General features: G+C 38.9%; 1 protein-coding gene and 1 pseudogene across 1 annotated transcript; one reads left to right on the forward strand and one right to left on the reverse strand.

Annotated features, from left to right (window-relative positions):
* Positions 1 to 342: 342 nt before the first annotated feature.
* Positions 343 to 18,286, reverse strand: LOC112613396 (annotated as a pseudogene).
* On the forward strand, positions 15,345 to 17,223 carry LOC112613394 (zinc finger protein 404). Its single transcript, XM_025368866.1, has 2 exons — positions 15,345 to 16,891; positions 17,201 to 17,223. Exon 1 carries the CDS (start codon positions 15,812 to 15,814, stop codon positions 16,649 to 16,651), a length of 840 nt encoding a protein of 279 aa, XP_025224651.1. The 5' UTR covers positions 15,345 to 15,811; the 3' UTR covers positions 16,652 to 16,891; positions 17,201 to 17,223.
* Positions 18,287 to 19,178: the final 892 nt, after the last annotated feature.

Genomic DNA, 19,178 nt, shown 5'->3' on the forward strand with positions numbered 1-19,178 from the left:
GGAGCTTGCAGTGAGCCGAGATCGCGCCACTGCACTCCAGCCTGGGTGACACAGCGCGAGACTCCGTCTCAAAAAAAAAAAAAGAAACAAGAGCAAAAGAATATCATCTGAAACCCAAACCGTATTAGTCACTGAAACACTCTTCTCTTTTAATACAGGCATTTAATGCTACAAATTTTCCTTGAAGTCTTATTTTATCTACATCCTATATGTTTTCATATGTTGTTTTTATTTTTAATTTCATTGTATTTGACCTATTGACTGTGAAATGCTGGCCGGGTCTGGTGACTCACACCTGTAATCCCAGCACTCTGGGAGGCCCAGAAGGGCAGATCGCTTGAGGTCGGGAGTTGGAGACTAGCCTGGCTAACATGGTGAAACCCTGTCTCTACTAAAAATACAAAAATTAGCCGGGTGTGGTGGCTTACACCTGTAGTCCCAGCTACTCAGGAGGCTGAGGCAGGAAAATCGCTGCACTCTAGCCTGGGTGACACAGCGAGACTCTGTCTCAAAAAAAAAAAAAAAAAAAAAAGGTTATTTAGTTCCTGCTGTCTTTTTGTTATTGATTCCTAATTTAATTCCATTGTGGAATAGAGAACAAATTCTATATAACTTGAATCCTTATAAAGCGTTTGAGATTTGTTGTATGGTCCAGGTTATAGCCTATCTTGACATATGTACTTGGAAAAATTGGGCAATTTGCTGTTGTTTGGCAGAATGTTATGTCAATTACATTTAATTGGTTGATAATATTTTTCAAGTTTTCTTTGTCCTTATTGATTTTTCATCTATTCTATCAATTAGTGTCAGCAGAATGTTGCTATGTTTGACTATAATTGTTATTTCAACTTCTGTGTAGTTTTACACATTTTTGTGTTTTTGGTCTTTTATCCAGTCTGTTGTTCATCCTGGGTCATTTCTACTGTTCTGTCTTCCAGTTTCCTGATTCTGTCCTCTGTTCTCTCCATTCTGCTGAATACATCCAATGAGTTTTTAATTGGTTACTAAATTTCTCAGGTCTCAGAATTCCTTGTTGTTCCTTTATATCTTTGATTTCTTTGCTGAGACCCATTCTATATTTTCATTTGTTTCAAGCATGTTCATAATTACTGTCTAAAGCATTTTTAAGGTGGATGCTTTAAAATTCTTGTCAAATAGTTCTAATATTTCTATCCTAGTGTAGGCATCTATTGAGTCTTTTTCATTCAGTTTGAGATCTTCCTAGTTCTTGGTGTGATAAGTGATTTTCTGTTAGAACTGAACATTTTTGGTTTTATGATGTGAGGCTTTGGATAATACCTAACAAAGTACCACCGATTGGGCAGCTTAAACAACACAAATTAATTTCCTTACAGTTCTGAAGGGTAGAAGTCTGATATCAAAGTGTCAGCAGTATTGTTTCTTGTGAGGCCTCTCTCTTTGGCTTGTAGATGGCCATATTCTTCTGGGAGGCGTGCTACCTTCACACACCCTTTGAGTATCTGTGTCCTGATCTCCTCTTCTTATAAGGATACGAATCATACTGGATTAGGGCCCATACCAAAGACCTCATTTAACCTTAATTACCTCTTTAAAGACCTTATCTTCAAATACAGTCCACATGTTGAGGTACTGAGAGTTAGGACTTCAACATATGAACTCAGGGAGTGGAGTACATAATTCAGTTTATATCACCTGCTCTCCTCTGACATCACTGTGGTAGGGGAATTGGGTCCTGCCTCATTATTATGAGGTGGTGACAGAAATCCAGATTTCCCACTCAGCCTCCATTGATACCCACGGGGATGCTTATTACTAGTTGCAGGGATGGGAGTTCCCACTAGACCTCCACTGATACCTTTCTTTGGAGGGAACGGAGTGCCTTATTACTGCACTCCATGTGGTTTCTACTGTTAGCACTGGGTTAAGGGGTGGGGAGTGGCCTCATTCCTCACTGTATGGTGAGGAAAAGTCCTAACTCTCCAGGCAACAGTGGAAGCATGGGTCTTTGCTTGCATGCTGGGGATAGTGGTGAAGGTTTTTCCTGTGGTGTTTGACTAGAGCACGGCAGTAATTGTCTAAAAGTTTTCCTTCTTGCTACGCTGCCCTCCTCCTTGTCTTTTGGCTAAAGAGAGCAAGCTTTTGCTGGGACTTTTTTGTCTGTGCCCATTGGTGTACTGGGACTGCTGGCTTCTTTGGCTTTAAGTCTGGCACAAAGGAGGCACAAAGAAAACCAAGGGAACTCAGCACCAGTCTACCTTTTCTCTACCACTCAGTCTTCTTTCTCTCTCTCTCTCTCTTTTTTTTTTTTTTTTAAATAACCAATGCCCAGGGTTTTGATTGTACTTCATTGGATGAATAGAAAAAAGTAAATCTATTCCATCTTCCTGGAAGTCCCTTCTCAATTTTCTTTTTTTCTTTTCTTTCTTTCTTTCTTTTTTTTTTTTTTTTTTTTTGAGACAAAATCTCACACTTTCTCCCAGGCTGGAGTGCAGTGGCACGATCTTGGCTCACTGCAACCTCCACCTCCTGGGTTCAAGTGATTCTCCTGTCTCGGCCTCCCAAGTAGCTGGGACTACAGGCACGTGCCCCCACACCTGGCTAATTTTTGTATTTTTACTAGAGATGGGGTTTTGCCATGTTGGCCAGGCTGGCCTCGACCTCCTGGTCTCAAGTGATCCACCCACCTTGGCCTCCCAAAGTGCTAGGATTACAGGCATGAGCCACCACACCCAGCCTTTTCACAACGTTTAAAATACCAAGTTTCCTGAAAAGTACCCATATATTGAATGCAATTCCAATTAAAATGACAATGCCGGCCGGGCGCGGTGGCTCACGCCTGTAATCCCAGCACTTTGGGAGGCCGAGGCGGGCGGATCACAAGGTCAGGAGATCGAGACCATGGTGAAACCCCGTCTCTACTAAAAATAGAAAAAATTAGCCGGGCGCAGTGGCGGGCGCCTGTAGTCCCAGCTACTCCGGAGGCTGAGGCAGGAGAATGGCGTGAACCCGGGAGGCGGAGCTTGCAGTGAGCCGAGATTGCGCCACTGTACTCCAGCCTGGGCGACAGAGCAAGACTCCGTCTCAAAAAAAAAAAAAAAAAAAATGACAATGCCACAAACATCCCCATTCACGTATTTTGGTGAATATGTATACACACTTTTGGGTTAAAGAATGGAACTCCTAGGTTATAGCAAATGCATATATTCGAATTCAACAGATCTTGCCAAATAGTTTTCCAAAGTGATTGTATCAATTTATACACTCGCCAGTAAACTACGATATTAAGTTTCTTTGACCTTAAAATTCATTTTCTTATTTTGAAAGAAAACATTTCTGTGGGCTCTTGGTACTTCGCCCATTCTGCCTAATGGATAAGTAGGCCGTAGTAGTATGCACCTTAGACAAATCAACCAGATTCGTATTTTAAGTGAGAGGATGGCAAATGGGCATGGGAAATTTCAGAGTGGGAGTTGGAGTGAAGGGAGAGGGCTTTAAAAATTTACATAATCTCAAAGTCTGAAACAAACCATTTTATGTCCAAAGTAACACACTTAGAAATAAACCATAATGAGGAATACAACCCCATTCATGGTCTCACGCAGTGAATTCCACAATGTCACAGAGTGAAAATACAAAACACACAGGCATTCTTGCTGGAAAACTAACGCACATTTAACGCCTGCTGTGCTCCTGGAGCTACTATAGGCGCTGGCGCTACCTGGGAGCGCGAAAAACAAAAGCCCCTGTTCTCAGAGAGCTCGCACCTAGAGTACCAACCGCGGACCGTACTCTGGAGCTCGCCACCTTCTCTCACACGCAGGTTTGAGGCTTTGAGGTCTGCATACCCGTGCTCTGCATTCTCCAGCCAAGACTCAAGATTCCAGTCGCCTCCTCTAAACAAGCAGGACGACCTGAAATCATAGCCCTTAACAGTGCAAGTCAACCAACGGTCCAGAGGGCCAAGCTCTTGCGCATGCGCCCTTCGAGCATAGTCTACAGAATGGCGGGCGCCGTGGACATGGTTATTCCAGATGGACTACATTTCCCAGAAGTCACCGTGCTTGGATCGCCCTCGAGCTCTAGGTCTTTTTCCGGTGTCCGAGCGGTTGTAGGCCCTACGTGGTGAGTAGATCGTGTCCAAAGAAAAGAAATCAGCGGAGGCTTCCACAGTCCCTGGTTGGAATGGAACCGGCGATGAGGGTGAGAGGCGCTGAAGACCGGAAGACCCAGGGCGTGGACGGGGGTGTCATGCCTGGAGTTTCAGTGGAATTTCAGGCCTGTCTTCTTGAGCAGCAGAGGAGGAGATTGTGTGTGCCTGTGAGAGACTGTGTGGTTGTGTGTGTGGGGGGGGGGGGGTGTGATGAACGAATAGTGTTGTGTATGTGTGTGTATGTGTTAGACGAATGAACAGGGTTGTGTACCTGTGTGAATTGTCACTGTGACTCCAGGCTCTAGGCTCTGCAGATTCCTCAGCCCTGTCGCCTCACAGACACTTGGGATCTGCAGCAGATAAAAGAGAGAAGCCAAATCCATGGAGGCAGGAAGAATCCCAGCAAGAAAACACAGACTTGATCTTGAGATGAGAATTTTGAAGTTGGCTGCGGCCTCAAGGCAGGCTCTGAGAAGACTCGATAACGAGTTCTCAGCAATGGGAATCCCTCCTGGATATTTCCCCCTTGGAAGCTCCGAGAAGCCAGCTATGTTTGTAACTATAGCCTTTCTAAAGCTCCAGCCCAGGAACCTGCTGTGAATTAGAGACAGGTTCCACCCTAGACATCAATGACCTTGGCCTCTCTCGTATTGGGAAGGTCAACACTGTTCCAGTTTCCCTCCTCTTCCCATCTGGTTGTGCTCAGTGAAGTAGCTGAGCAGGTATGATCATTGAGGGTATTTCCTAAGTTACTGTGCTATCCAAGAAACCCCAGATGTCTCATGATTGCCTTCTCTTTTCCAGTGCTGCCCTTCTGTTAAAAAAAAAAAAAAAAAAAAAGATCCTGAAAGAGGAAAGAATTTTTGTTACACATCTGAAAGCTAAAGTCCAGGTGAGTTTATATTTCCTCATTACTGGTAAAATGCTCTTTAATTTTAAAGACAGGAGACCCTTTCTTCTCTTTGGAAATGTCCTGTCTAACAGTGACATATCTGTGAATATGCCATTACAGCCTCCTTTCAGGGCCCTTAAGCCCTTCTCTTCATAATTTAACGTTTTGCCTACTGCGAGCTATTATATTTCTAATTGTTGACTAAAAACTAGTCTATAATGAACACCATTTTGCAGAGATCTTTGCATCCTTTTATAGCCATTCCCTAAGTATAAACCCTAGTTTCAAAATGTGAGTCAAGTATCAGATATTTACCATATGCTTGTACTTGTTGGGATACAATGACAAAAAGATATAGTTACTATCCTCAAATGACTTGGTATCCAGTAAGGAAAATGAAATCAGAATAGGGATAAGAAAGATAGTTGATGTGAAAGGCCACTAGAGAAATTCAGATGACCTGTCTTGGGAGTTCACAGGGAAGAGACATTATTCTGACTATAGCAGCATTGTCAGGATATGATCAAACTGTGAGAATTCAGTGAAAGAAAATGGGTCTTACACCTTAGAGTTTTTATTCTAATGATGTTAAATGCAAAGTGACATTAAATGGAACAAGATGTCTTAACAACTGTTTGCAGGACACTGTGATTAGGAGGATAGATACAGAAGTAAAATAAACCCATCTATCAGGAATATATAATAGGAAGCAGCTTTGAGACTACCAGTAATGCATACAAAATATCAGAGTCTCCGGTTTACACTGACATAACTTTTCTACAGGCAAACGAATCATAGGGTGGATTCAGGTAATGGGAACTGATGAAAATAAAGTAAAAGCTTTCAATAAAACACAGCAGCAGTTTTTAGAGCAGCGTTGGTTCTCAAATGTAGGATGCATCAGAATCACCTGCAGGGCTTGTTCAAACAGAGTTTGCTGGGCCCCAGCGGCAGAGTTTCTAATTCAGTAGGTCTGAGCTACAGCCGAGTATCTGCATTGGTAACAAGTTCCCAGGGACTATATTTAGAGGACCTTTGTTCTAGAGTATTCTAAGCTTTTTCCTCCGGATCAAAAGATATTTACAAGGTAAGGTGGGGAGGATTTTTTCCCACCTGTTCAGAGAGAAGATTGCTTTGTTAAAAATTCAGAAATCTATCTAACTACGTCTCAAGACAAAAAGATATAGTTGCTATCCTCAAATGACTTGGTATCCAGTAAGGAAGAATAAATAAAAATAGGAATAAGTAAGATAGTTGCTTTTTTAAGAAAAGGTTTAATTTTATGAAATATACTTTTAGGAAAAGGCAGAAACCCAGGACTGTAAAATAAATATTAAGTAAGTTAATATACGGGTTTATGTTTTCCATACTTTTTTCAACTTATTGATGTCAGTTTTTCTCTCTATATTGATAAATACGTATATTTTATAAATGTAATCATATTTACAAACCTATCATCATGAGAATGATGGGGTGACTCCAGCTGAATGTTCAGCTGGACAAAATAAGGTTGTTTCTGGTATTTGACTACTATGAATAAAACTTCTATGAACATCCTTTACAAGTCTTTGTGTGGACATATGTTTTTGTTTTTCTTGGGTACATACCAAAGGGAGGGCGTGTTACCTAGTTTACATTCCAACTGCAATGTGTATAAGGTCCAGTTGCTCCTCAAACTTGCCAATACTTCGTGTTGTCAGACATTTTAACTTTAGCCAACCTGGTGCATGTGTAGTGGTATCTCATTGTTATTTTTATTTACATTTTCCTGATAATGATGTTAACATCTTTTCATATGATATTACCTATTTTTATATACTCTTGGGTCAATCAACTATTTTCCCCATTTTTAAATTTGATTTGTCATTTTCCTATTGATTTGTAGGAATTTATAAATGTATTTTGAACACAAGTCTTTTGTGTGTGTATACAGACATAAAAAGGAGCGGGGAGGAGGAGAGAAATGGAGGGAGGGGAAGGGGAAGGGAGAGAGAGAGAGAGGTAGAGAGGGAGAGAGGAAAGAGTTCTTGTGGCTTCTTATTCACTTTCTTAATCATGTCTTATTATAAATAGATGTTCTTAATTTTAACGAAGACCTATCTGCTTAGGTATGTCCACAATAAATGGGCTGGGTTATGAAATTTACATGAGGGCTTAAGAAATTTGGCTCAGGATCACAGCTAGCTTGCAACACATTTTCATCTTTCACTGTTTCAGGTCATAACCTACACAACTTCACCAGTGCCTAGGAATGTTCAAGTCCTTGCCTTGGGTTCAAACCTACAGGGGAAAACATGCAACTGAACAGGTCACAGGGAGGTCAAGGCACTCTATGAAACACAGAGAGTAGGGGAAACTTGGGGAACCTAGTTGAGTATGATTGGCATTTTTCGTTTCTTAGATGTTTGGGAGAATTCGCCACTGAATCCTCTTGGCCTGACATTATTTTTGTGAGAAGATCCTTAATACAGATTTAATTTCTTTAATAAATAAAACAATATTTAGATTTTCAATTTCTTATATCAGTTCAAATTGTGTTTTCAAGGAATTTTAAAATTTCATCTACATTTTCAAGTTTATTAAAAAGTTATAAAGTTCATACAATTCTGATTTTAATGCCTGTAAAATATGTAGTGATATCTTCTTTTATATTCCTGATATTAGCAGTTTTTTCTTGATCAGTGTCACTAGAAGTTTATTATTCTTATTAATCTCTTCAGTGAAATAGCTTTGGCTTTATTGATTTTTCTTTATTGTATATCTGGTTTTTTTCTGTTATTCGTTACTTTTGGTATGTTATACTTTCTATAGGTTTAATTTGCTTTTCCTTTTCAAGCTTCTTGATGTATATCACTGGTTTTCAGCCTTTCTATTTTGATAAAACATATATTTAAAGCTTATGTTTTCATAAACATTGGTTTACCTGCATCTCACAAGCTTTGATATATCTTACATTCACTATCATTTCACTCAAAATATTTTCTAGCTTCCGTTGATTTATTATTTGACCAGTAACTATTTAGAAGCATCCCTTTTACACAGGCACATCTCATTTTATTGCATGTTGCTTTATTGCACTTTGCAAATATTGCAATTTTTACAAATTGAGATTTGTGGTAACCCTGCATTGAGCAAGTACATTGTCTCTGTTTTTCAACAGCGTGTGCTCGCTCTGTCTCTGTGTCACATTTTTGTAATTCTAGCAGTATTTAAAACTTTTCCATTATTTTTACGGTGACTGTGATCAGGGTCCTTGATGTTACTGTTGTAATTGCTTTGGGACACCATGAGCCACACTCATATAAGATGGTGAACTGAATGAATATATGTTCTGTGTCTTCTGACTGCTCCACCAACCAGCTATTCCTGTCTCTCTTCTTCTCTTTGTGACTCCCTATTTCCTAAAACACAACAATATTGAAATCAGGCCAATTAGTAGCCCTACAATGGCCTCTAAGTGTTCAAATGAAAGGAAGAGTCCTCCATTTTTCACTTTTAATCAAAAGCTAGAAGTGATTAAGCTTAGTGAGGAAGGCATGTCAAAAGCCAAGATGGGCCAAAAGCTAGACCTCTTGTGCCAAACAGTTAGTCTAGTTGTGAATGCAAAGGAAAAGTTCTTGAAGGAAATGAAAAGTGCTACTCGAGTCATACGGAGATACTGCTGATACGGAGAAAGATTAGTGGTCCAGATAAAAGATCAAGCCAGCCATAAAATTCCCTTAGGCCAAAGCCAGAGCAAAGACCTAACTCTCTTCAATTTTGTGAAGTCTGAGAGATGTGAGGAAGCTACAGAAGAATGGTTGGATGCTAGCAGAGCTTGGTTTATAAGATTTAAGGAAAAAAGTCATCTCCATAACATAAAAGTGCAAGGTGAAGCAGCAAGTGCTGATGTATACGCTGCAGCCAGTTGTCCAGAAGATCTGGCTAAGATAATTGATGAAGGTGGCTACGTTAAACAAAAGATTTTCCATGTAGACAAAACAGCCTTCTGTTGGAAGAAGATGCCATCTAGGACTTTCATAGCTAGAGAGAAGTCAATGCCTGGCTTCAAAGGGCAGGCTGACTCTCTTGTTAGAGGCTAATGCAGCCGGTGACTGTAAGTTGAAGGCAATACTCATTTACCATTCTGAAAATCCTAGTGCCCTTAAGAATTGTGCTAAATCTGCTCTGCCTGTGCTCTAGAAATGGGATTGTTGTGCCAAAGCCTGAATGACAGCACATCTGTTTATGGCATGGTTTACTCAATATTTTAAACCCACTGTTGAGACCCACTGCTCAGAAAGAAAAAAAAAAAGATTCAAAATATGACTGCTGATTGACATTGCACCTGGTCACCCGGGAACTCCATACATGGGGATGTATGGAAAGGATAAATTTTGCTTTCATGCCTACTACCACAACATCCACCCTGCAGCCCATGGATCAAGGATTAATTTCAACTTTCGAGTTTTATTTTTTTAAGAAATACATTTCATAAAACTCTAGCTGCCATAGATTGTGATTTCTCTAATGGATCTAGGCAAAGTGAATTGAAAAGCTTCTGGAATGGATTTAACATTCTGGATGCCATTAAGAACATTCCTGATTCATAGAAAGAGGTCAAAATGTTTAACAGGAGTTTGGAAGAAGCTGATTCCAACCCTCACAGATGACTTTGAGGGGTTCAAGACTTGAGTGGAGGAAGTAACTGCAGATGTGGCAAAAATAGCAAGAGAACTTAAATTAGACATGGAGCCTGAAGATGTGGCTGAATTTCTGCAATCTCATGATAAAACTTTAATGGATGAGGAGTTGCTTCTTACAGATGAGCAGCTAAAGTGGTTTCTTGAAATGGAATCTACTCCTGGTGAAAATGCTGTGAATGTTGTTGAAATGAAAGCAAATAATTTTGAATAGTACACAAGCTTAGTTGATAAAGCAGCAACAGGGTTGGAAAAGATTGACCCCAATTTTGAAAAAAGATTCCCTTTGAGTAAAATGCTATCAAACAGGATCGCATGCTACAGAGAAATCTTTTGGAAAGGAAGAGTCAATTGATGTAGCAAACTTCATTATTGTCTTTTTTTTTTAAGACAGTCTTGCTCTGTCACCCAGACTGGAGTGCAGTGGCGTGATCTCAGCTCGCTGCAACTTCTGCCTCCCAGGTTCAAGCACTTCTTCTGCCTCAGCGTCCCAAGTAACTGGGACTACAACTGTGCACCACCACACCCAGCTAATTTTTTTTTTTTTTTTTTTTTGAGACAGAGTCTTTCTCTGTCGCCCAGGCTAGAGTGCAGTGGTACGATCTCGGCTCACTGCAGCCTCCACCTCCCGTATTCAAGCAATTCTCTGCCTCAGCCTCCAAGTAGCTGGGATGACAGGTGCCCGCCACCACGCCTGGCTAATTTTTGTATTTTTAGTAGAGGCAGGGTTTCACCATGTTGGCCAGGCTGATCTTGAACTCCTGACCTTGTGATCCACCCACCTCGGCCTCCCAAAGTGCTGGGATTACAGGCATGAGCCACCGTGCCTGGCTAATTTTTGTATTTTTAGTAGAGACAGTTTCACCATGTTGACTAGAATGGTCTCAATCTCTTGACCTCGTGATCCACCCACCTCGGCCTCTCAAAATGCTAGGATTACAGGCATAAGCCACTGCACCTGGCCCATTACTGTCTTATTTTTAGAAATTGTCATAGTCATCCCACTCTTCAGCAACACTGATCAGTCAGCAGCCATCAACATCAAGGCATTACCTTCCACCAGCAAAAAGATTATGACTCTCTGAAGGCTCAGATGACCATTAGCATTTTTTAGCAATAAAGTATATTTAAATTAAGGTATGTACCTTAATTTTTAGGCATAATGCTATTACACACTTAATAGTACAGTATAAACATAACTTTTCTATGCACTGGGAAACCAAAAAATTCATGTGGCTCACTTTACTCCAGTATTCTCTTTATCGTGGTGGTCTGGGGCCAAGCCAGCACTATCTCCATGGTCTGTCTGTATTTGGAAATATTTGAGAACCTCTTCTTTTTGAGTTCTAAGCTAATTGTAAAGGCCCAGAAAATATACATTGTTTTACATTAATCCTTTGTAATTTATAGATGCTTTATAGCACAGAATGTTATTCTGATAAATATGATGTCATCATTTGAACAGAATGTGTAGTCTGCAGTTTGGGAGTATAATGTTCATTTGGTTTAATTTGGTTAATCTTGTTCAAACTTTTATGCCTTTGTGGATTTATTTTTGGTGTTCCTATCATAGTTACCAATAGAGAGTGTTGAAATCTCTAACTTTAATTTCAAATTTGTCTCTCCTTTAATTCTGTTGACATTTATTTTATATTTTTTGAAACTATGTTATTAGGTACATACAAATATAGGCCTACCATTGTATTCTTGCTGAATTGCAGAATATGACCCTCTTTATTACTTACAATACTTCTTGCATTAAAATCTACTTTATCTGTTATTAGTATAGCTATGTCTGTTTTCTTCTGAATACTGTTTGATAGATTTTTCCATGTTTTTAAACACACGTGTCTTTACATTTAGAGAACGTTTCTTGTAAGCAGCCTAATTGATCCTATTTTTCTTTTTAACCTAATCTGCTAATATTGGTTTTGAATTGCAATGGTTAGTTCATTTACATTTACTATAATTACTTTGGTTTAAGAATGCCATCTTGCTATATGTTTTCTGTTTGTCTCATTCTTTATTTTTTAAATTGCTCTTTTCCTGACTTTTTTGTATAAATTCAGTTTGGTTTTTTTTTATTCCATTTCATCTCCTCTGTCAATTTTTTGTTGTTGTTGTTTTGGGTTTTTTTTTTTTTTTGGAGATGGAGTCTCGCTCTTGCCCAGGCTGGAGTGCAATGACTCGATCTCGGCTCATTGCAACCTCCACCTCCCAAGTTCAAGCAATTCTCCTGCCTCAGCCTCCCAAGTAGCTGGGATTACAGGCACCCGCCACCATGCCTGGCTCATTCTTGTATTTTTAGAAGAGACGAGATTTTCTCATCTTGGCCAGGCTGGTCTCGAGCTCCTGACTTCAGGTGGTCTACCCTCCTTGGCCTCCCAAAGTGCTGGGATTACAGGCATGAGCTACCATGCCTGGCCTCGTCTATCAGGTTTTTCAATTGTACATGTTTGTATATTCTTTTGTTTTATGTATTTATTTTTTGAGACAGGGTCTTATTCTGTTGCCCAGGTTGGAGGGCAGTGGCATAGTCTCGGCTCACTGCAACCTGCGCCTCCCAGGTTCAAGCAATTCTCCTGCCTCAGACTCCCAAGTAACTGGGATTACAGGCATGCCACCAAGCCCAGCTAATTTTTGTGTTTTTAGTAGAGACGAGGTTTCACCATGTTGGCCAGGCTGACCTCAGGTGATCCACCCACCTCAGCCTCCCAAAGTACTGGGATTACGGATGTGAGCCACCACTCCTGGCCGCTGAGATATTATAATATAATATGTGTCTTTAATAGGGTCCCCATAGTGCAAGGACCTTTCAGTAGTCATTAATGGAGGTTAATATGTTAACTCCATTAACCTCCTTGCTCATCATTTTTGCTTTTATTGTCATTCCTTGATCCTATATTACAAGCCCCATGAAACATTATTATTTTCATTGCTTTAAATAATTCATTTGTTTAGTCATATCAGTCATGTCTTTACTCCATCTACAGCTGTTCATTGCTTGTTTGCATATTCATGCTTCCATCTGGGATTACTTTCCTTTAGCCTAATGCTTTCTTTTAGTATTATATTGTGGATCTATTGATAAAGAATTCTCTTAGCATGTGTTTCAACAAGTATTTAGTTCACCTTTATTTCTGAAAAATTTTTCTCTGGGTATAAAATTCAGAGTTCTCAGTTTTTTTCTTTCAGCACTTTAAAGATATACGTTCCATTCTTTAGGCTATGATAGTTTCTGTTGAGAAGTCAACCATTTTTCTTACTGTTTTCTTATAGCTGACAGCTTTTTTTTTTTTAAAACTATGTGGTTTTAAGTTATGTTTTTCAATGTTGTTTTTCAGCAGTTTGACTATGATATCTCTAGGTGTGAATTTCCTCATTTTATTTTGATTAGGTTTGACAAGTTTTTTATTTATATATCAAGGTATTTCCTGAGCTTTGGAATGTTTTTGTTCATTATTTCTTTAAATAATTTTTCTGTCCCATTCTCTCTTATTTTCTTCTAGATGTTCAGTGTCACATTTTCACTGTTTCTTGAATTTTTCTTTTCAATTGTGTTCTGTTTTTTTCCCCTCTCTGCATAAGATTGTTGTTAATTTGAGGCGCAGTGCATTGCCTCAGACTTGTAATTCCAGCTACTTGGGAAGCTGAGGTGTGAGGATCACTTGGGCCCAGCAGTTTGAGGCTGCAGTGAGCTATGATCATACCACTGCACTCCAGCCTGGGTGACAGAATAAGACCCCATCTCTAAAATAATAATAATAAACATAGAGGATTTTTTGAAAGAAAGATCATTATAAATTTGACTTAATGTTGCATAATAAGCTCTTTTTTTGAGACGGAGTCTCCCTATGTCACCCAGGCTGGAGTGCAGTGGCACGATCTTAGCTCACTGCAACCCCCATTTCCCCAGTTCAAGTGATTCTTCTGCCTCAGCCTTCCAAGTAGCTGGGATTACAGGCGAGTGCCACCACACCTGGCTAATTTTTGTATTTCCAGTAGTGACAGGATCTCACTATGTTGTCCAGGATGGTCTCAAACTCCTGACATCAAATGATCCACCCGCCTTGGCATCCCAAAGTGCTGGGATTACGGGCATGAGCCACTGCACCCAGCCCAATAAGCTCTTAATTAATTTTATAATTCTAAAATATTCATGTGATTGTCTTTTCAGATCTGATACTCTATTGATTTACTCCATTTTGCTTATCTTGTCCTTTCTTTTCTTTAGCATGTTAATCACATTTTCAAGCCCTTGTCTGCTAGCTCCCATATCTGGATTCTTTGTGAGTCTGTTTCTGTTGATATTTTGTTTTCTCCTGCTCATTAGTAACTTTTTCCTGTTTTTTTTCATGTTTAGCAGTTATCATGTGTTGGCATAATCTATTATATGTTATAGAGACTCTGGATTATGTTATCTTCCTTTAATGAGTCTACGTCAGGGTTTTTCACCCTTGACACTGCTGACATATTTGGCTACCTAATTCTTTGTTTTAGGGACTTTCCCATGCATTGTACATTGTTTAGCAGCATCCCTGGTCTCTTCCCACTAGATACCTTAACACCTCTGCCTACATTATGACAACCAAATGTGTCTCCAGGCATTGCCAAATGTTCTCTTAAGAACAAATTCACTGCCTGTTCAGAACCAGTGATCTACACAATGGTTTTTAATATCTACCTTATTTTCCATTATGTGAATACACAGTCGTTTATTTAATTAACTACCCATCTATGTGTCTTTAGATTTTTCTCCAGCTTTTTTCATTACAACTAATATGTATCATCACATTCCTTTATACATCTTCAAGCACATTTTATAATTATTTCCTTTGGACAGAGTCTCAGAAATGACCTTACATGGTTAAGTTCTTCTTATGCGGAGATTTGCTTACATGTATTAATGCCCTTGATTTTCACAAGTCTACAGGACACCATAAGAATGCACTTTGCCCTACAACCCCACTAATATGTGGTACATCATCAACCTTTTAAATCTGACAACTAAATGCCTGCAAAATGACAGTATCTTATTGCTTATAAACATCATCTCTTCAGTAAAGTTACGTATCTTTTGGCAGGTGATGCCTTGATTACCTAGCTTTGGCTTCTCTGAACTCTGCTTCTCTGGTAGAGGATACCTGAAGAGATCTAGCATTTCTAAAACCATGGCCCAGGTGAGTGGATGTCTCTTTTGCTTTTCTGACATATTGTGATTTTTTAATTCATGTAATATTTTCATTTTTTTATCCTGAAACCTCCTATCTCAGAAAGCTGTCTCTTGGAACCTATTTCACATTCCTCCTCATTTGCCCTCCTTTTTTGAACTGATTTTCACAATCTTCTGTATGTTCAGTCTTCTCTCAAGAGCAGTGAACTAGTGACTTTTTCTTTGCCTACTCATAAATCTTGCATCCTCCTGTGCACTTTCATAATTTTCTGAGCCCTTCTTGCCTTTTAAAAATTGCATGGCAGTATTTTAGAATTTTCTAAACTCTTTTACTACTAACAGATATACTTTTAGTTTATCACTATTTTTAATATAGATGTCCTCTCCCTACCCCTATTATTGGAAAATAGCATTTATTTTTTCATTTTCTTCCAGACCTTGATTTCACAACTGAAAGTGACAAGTTGTCTTCAGAAAAAAGAAATTATGAGGTAAATGCATACCATCAGGAGACACTGAAAAGAAAGAAAACCTTCAACCTTATGAGGTTTATTTTCAGAAATGACCCACAGTACACAATTGAATTTGGGAGACAATAGGGACCTAAAGTGGGATGTTTTAGTCAAGTGATATTCAAAAAACATAAATCCCTTCCCCTACATCAGAGAAATAACACAAAAGAGAAATCATATGCGTGTAAGGAATATAAGAAGGGCTTTAGAAAATAGTCACACCTTACTGAACACCTGAGAGACCATACTGGTGTGAGACCCTATGAATGTAATGAATGTGGAAAAGCATTTGTAGTTTCCCAGCATTTTATTAGACATTGAAAAATCCACACTGATTTGAAACCCTATGAATGCAATGGATGTGAGAAGGCCTTTAGGTTTTATTCACAGCTTATTCAGCATCAGATAATTCATACTGGTATGAAACCCTATGAATGTAGGCAATGTGGGAAGTCTTTTAGACTTTATTCTCACCTTACAGAACATCAGAAAATTCATATTGGCTGGAAACCCTTTGAATGTAAGGAATGTGGGGAAACATTTAGATTATATCGACATATGTGTCTGCATCAGAAAATTCATCGTGGTGTGAAACCCTATAAATGTAAAGAATGTGGAAGGGCTTTTGGTCATCGTTCAGGTCTTTACCAACATAAGAAAATTCATTCTGGTGAGAAACCATATAAATGTGAACAATGTGAAAAGGCCTTTGTTCGCAGCTATCTACTTGTTGAACATCAAAGAAATCATACTGGTGAGAAACCTCATGAATGCATGGAATGTGGAAAGGCTTTTAGTAGGGGCTCAAGCCTTCTTAAACATAAGAGAATTCATAGTAGTGAGAAACTCTATGATTGTAAGGATTGCGGAAAGGCCTTTTGTAGAGGCTCTCAACTTACACAGCATCAGAGAATTCATACTGGTGAGAAGCCATATGAATGTAAAGAATGTGGGAAGACTTTTAAGCTTCATTCATATCTTATTCAATATCAGATAATTCATACTGATTTGAAGCCATATGAACGTAAGCAATGTGGGAAGGCCTTCAGTCATGTTAGAGACCTTAAGACACATCAGTCAATTCATGCTGGGGAGAAACCCTATGAATGTAAGGAATGTGGAAAAACCTTTAGACTTAATTCTCAACTAATTTATCATCAGACAATTCATACTGGTTTGAAACCCTATATATGTAAAGAATGTAAGAAGGCCTTTCGTTCTATCTCAGATCTTTCTCAACATAAGAATTCATACTGGTGAAAAACCCTATGAATGTAAAGAATGTGGTAAGGCATTTAATCGTAGTGATCGACTTACTCAACATCAGAGAATTCATACTGGTGTGAAACCACACAAATGCAAAGAATCTGGTAAGGCCTTTAGTCATTGCTATCAACTTAGTCAACATCAAAGATTTCACCGTGGTGAGAGATTCTTAATGTAATAAGAGGGAAAGCCTTTAGCCATGGCACATCTTTTACCGTTGTCACTATTATGATGCTATAGTGAAGATTTTTTTTTTTTTTTGAGACGGATTCTCACTCTGTTGCCCAGGCTGGAGTGCAGCGGCACTATCTCGGCTCACTGCAAGCTCCGCCCCCCAGGTTCACGCCATCCTCCTGCCTCAGCCTCCAGAGCAGCTAGGACTACAGGCACCCGCCACCATGCCTGGCTAATTTTTTGTATTTTTTTTAGTAGAGATGCGGTTTTGCCATGTAGCCAGGATGGTCTTGATCTCCTGACCTCATGATCCACCTGCCTTGGCCTCCCAAAGTGCTGGGATTACAGGTGTAAGCCACCACGCCCAGCCTATAGAGAAGATTAAACTAGTTAATATAGGATATAAACACTTGGAAAGGCATCTGGCACATAGTATTTGCTTACTAAATATATTATTTTTATGATAATTGTTAGAATTACTAAAAATAAATTTTATAGAAGGAAGACCTATGAGCGTGATATTTTGAAAATGTTCTATCATCACTTCATATAATTTTTTCTGGACAAAATCCTGTAGAATATATTAAATGAGAAATTTTTAAATTCAAAATTCATACCCCTGAAGATTAATGCTGGAATAAATACTGTGTATTTATTGAATAATGAAAGTATAGCTGTTGAAAATTAGAGAGTGGTTTAAAGAAATTTTTTCACAAATTTTGTAATACAGATAACATACATTTGACATCCTCTACAATTAAAATAAATTAGAAATGAGCAGTTAGGTAGCCAAAAGACGGATATTAACTTGGAAAAGTTTCCCCAAGTTTATGAAAATGTTAAGATTTACATACTTAGAGAAAAGGTAACAGTTTACAGTGGTGCAATGAAGGCTTGTTTGCCCTTCATCTAGTTTTAGTACATCTGATGTCTCTCTTTTTTATATGTATATACTAACACATATATACACACAAATACATATATACCCATACATGTCTCATATCTATGTATATACATAGACATATATATCATACTTATTACACATGAATATATATATTACATACATAATTTTTCCTGTTTTTTGAGCGAATGTTTTAGGTATCATTCACCTCTAAAAAGCAACGTACAACTGCTAGGATCAAAATTAATCTTCTAGATGTCTACTTAACTATTGTCATAAAAAATTAAGTAACCCGCCGGGCGCGGTGGCTCAAGCCTGTAATCCCAGCACTTTGGGAGGCCGAGACGGGCGGATCACGAGGTCAGGAGATCGAGACCATCCTGGCTAACAGGGTGAAACCCCGTCTCTATTAAGAAATACAAAAAACTAGCCGGGCGAGGTGGCGGGCGCCTGTAGTCCCAGCTACTCGGGAGGCTGAGGCTGGAGAATGGCGTGAACCCGGGAGGCGGAGCTTGTAGTGAGCTGAGATCTGGCCACTGCACTCCAGCCTGGGCGACAGAGCGAGACTCCGTCTCAAAAAAAAAAAAAAAAAATTAAGTAACCCTATAATGTCTTAAAATATTTACTCCATTTGCAAATTTCTTCAATTTTTAAAATAATGGCTTTTAGACTGGCTTTTTTACAAGCCAAGAACTAAACTAATCTCATATATTTTATATGATTATGACTTATTAAGTCTGTTTTAGTCAAGAGCCTACCCTTCATCATTTTGTGACATAGACTTTTTAAAGACTTTAGATTTGACCTAAATAGTGTTGCACATCCTGTGTTTGTCTTATTGTTTCCGAAGGTGTGATTAACTTGTTTCTTTGTCCTCTATATTTACTGTGACCTGGAGGTTATGATTAGAGGCTTGATTGGGTTTCAGATTAAATATTTTTAAAAGACTACTTCATAGATAGTATTGTGTACTTAATATTGTAAAATGTCAGGTGGCCTACAAGTGAAACTATGTTTTATCCCTTGATTCATGTATTGACCACCAGCTCCTTCCATTGTATGGGTGAATTTTTTCTTTGCAATTAAATAAGTAATCCATGGAAAGTCATGTTGGAAATTTAAACAGTCTTCTGTATTCTATTTTTAGAGATGGGGTATTGCTATGTTGCCCAGGCTAGAATTCAGTGGCTATTCACAGATGTGATATAGCACACTATAGCCTTGAACTCCTGGGCTAAGGCAATCCTCCTGCCTCAACCTCTGGAGTAGCTGGGACTATAGGCACACAGTGCTACATCCAGTTGCTTAAAGAAATTAAGATGAAAATCCTCATCTTTTATATTTACCCATATATTTACTATTTCCCATGCTCTTTATTTCTTTCCAGAGATCTGACTTTTTCTCTGGTGTCATTTCCCTACAGTTTGAGGAACTTAACTTAGCATT

The sequence above is a fragment of the Theropithecus gelada genome, chromosome 19, assembly GCF_003255815.1.
Source record: "Theropithecus gelada isolate Dixy chromosome 19, Tgel_1.0, whole genome shotgun sequence".
In the NCBI taxonomy this organism is placed as follows: Eukaryota; Metazoa; Chordata; class Mammalia; order Primates; family Cercopithecidae; genus Theropithecus; species Theropithecus gelada.

Coding starts and splice junctions, on each gene's coding strand:
- LOC112613394 (XM_025368866.1), top strand. CDS start 15,812: ATGAAACCCTATGAATGTAGGCAATGTGGGAAGTCTTTTAGACTTTAT.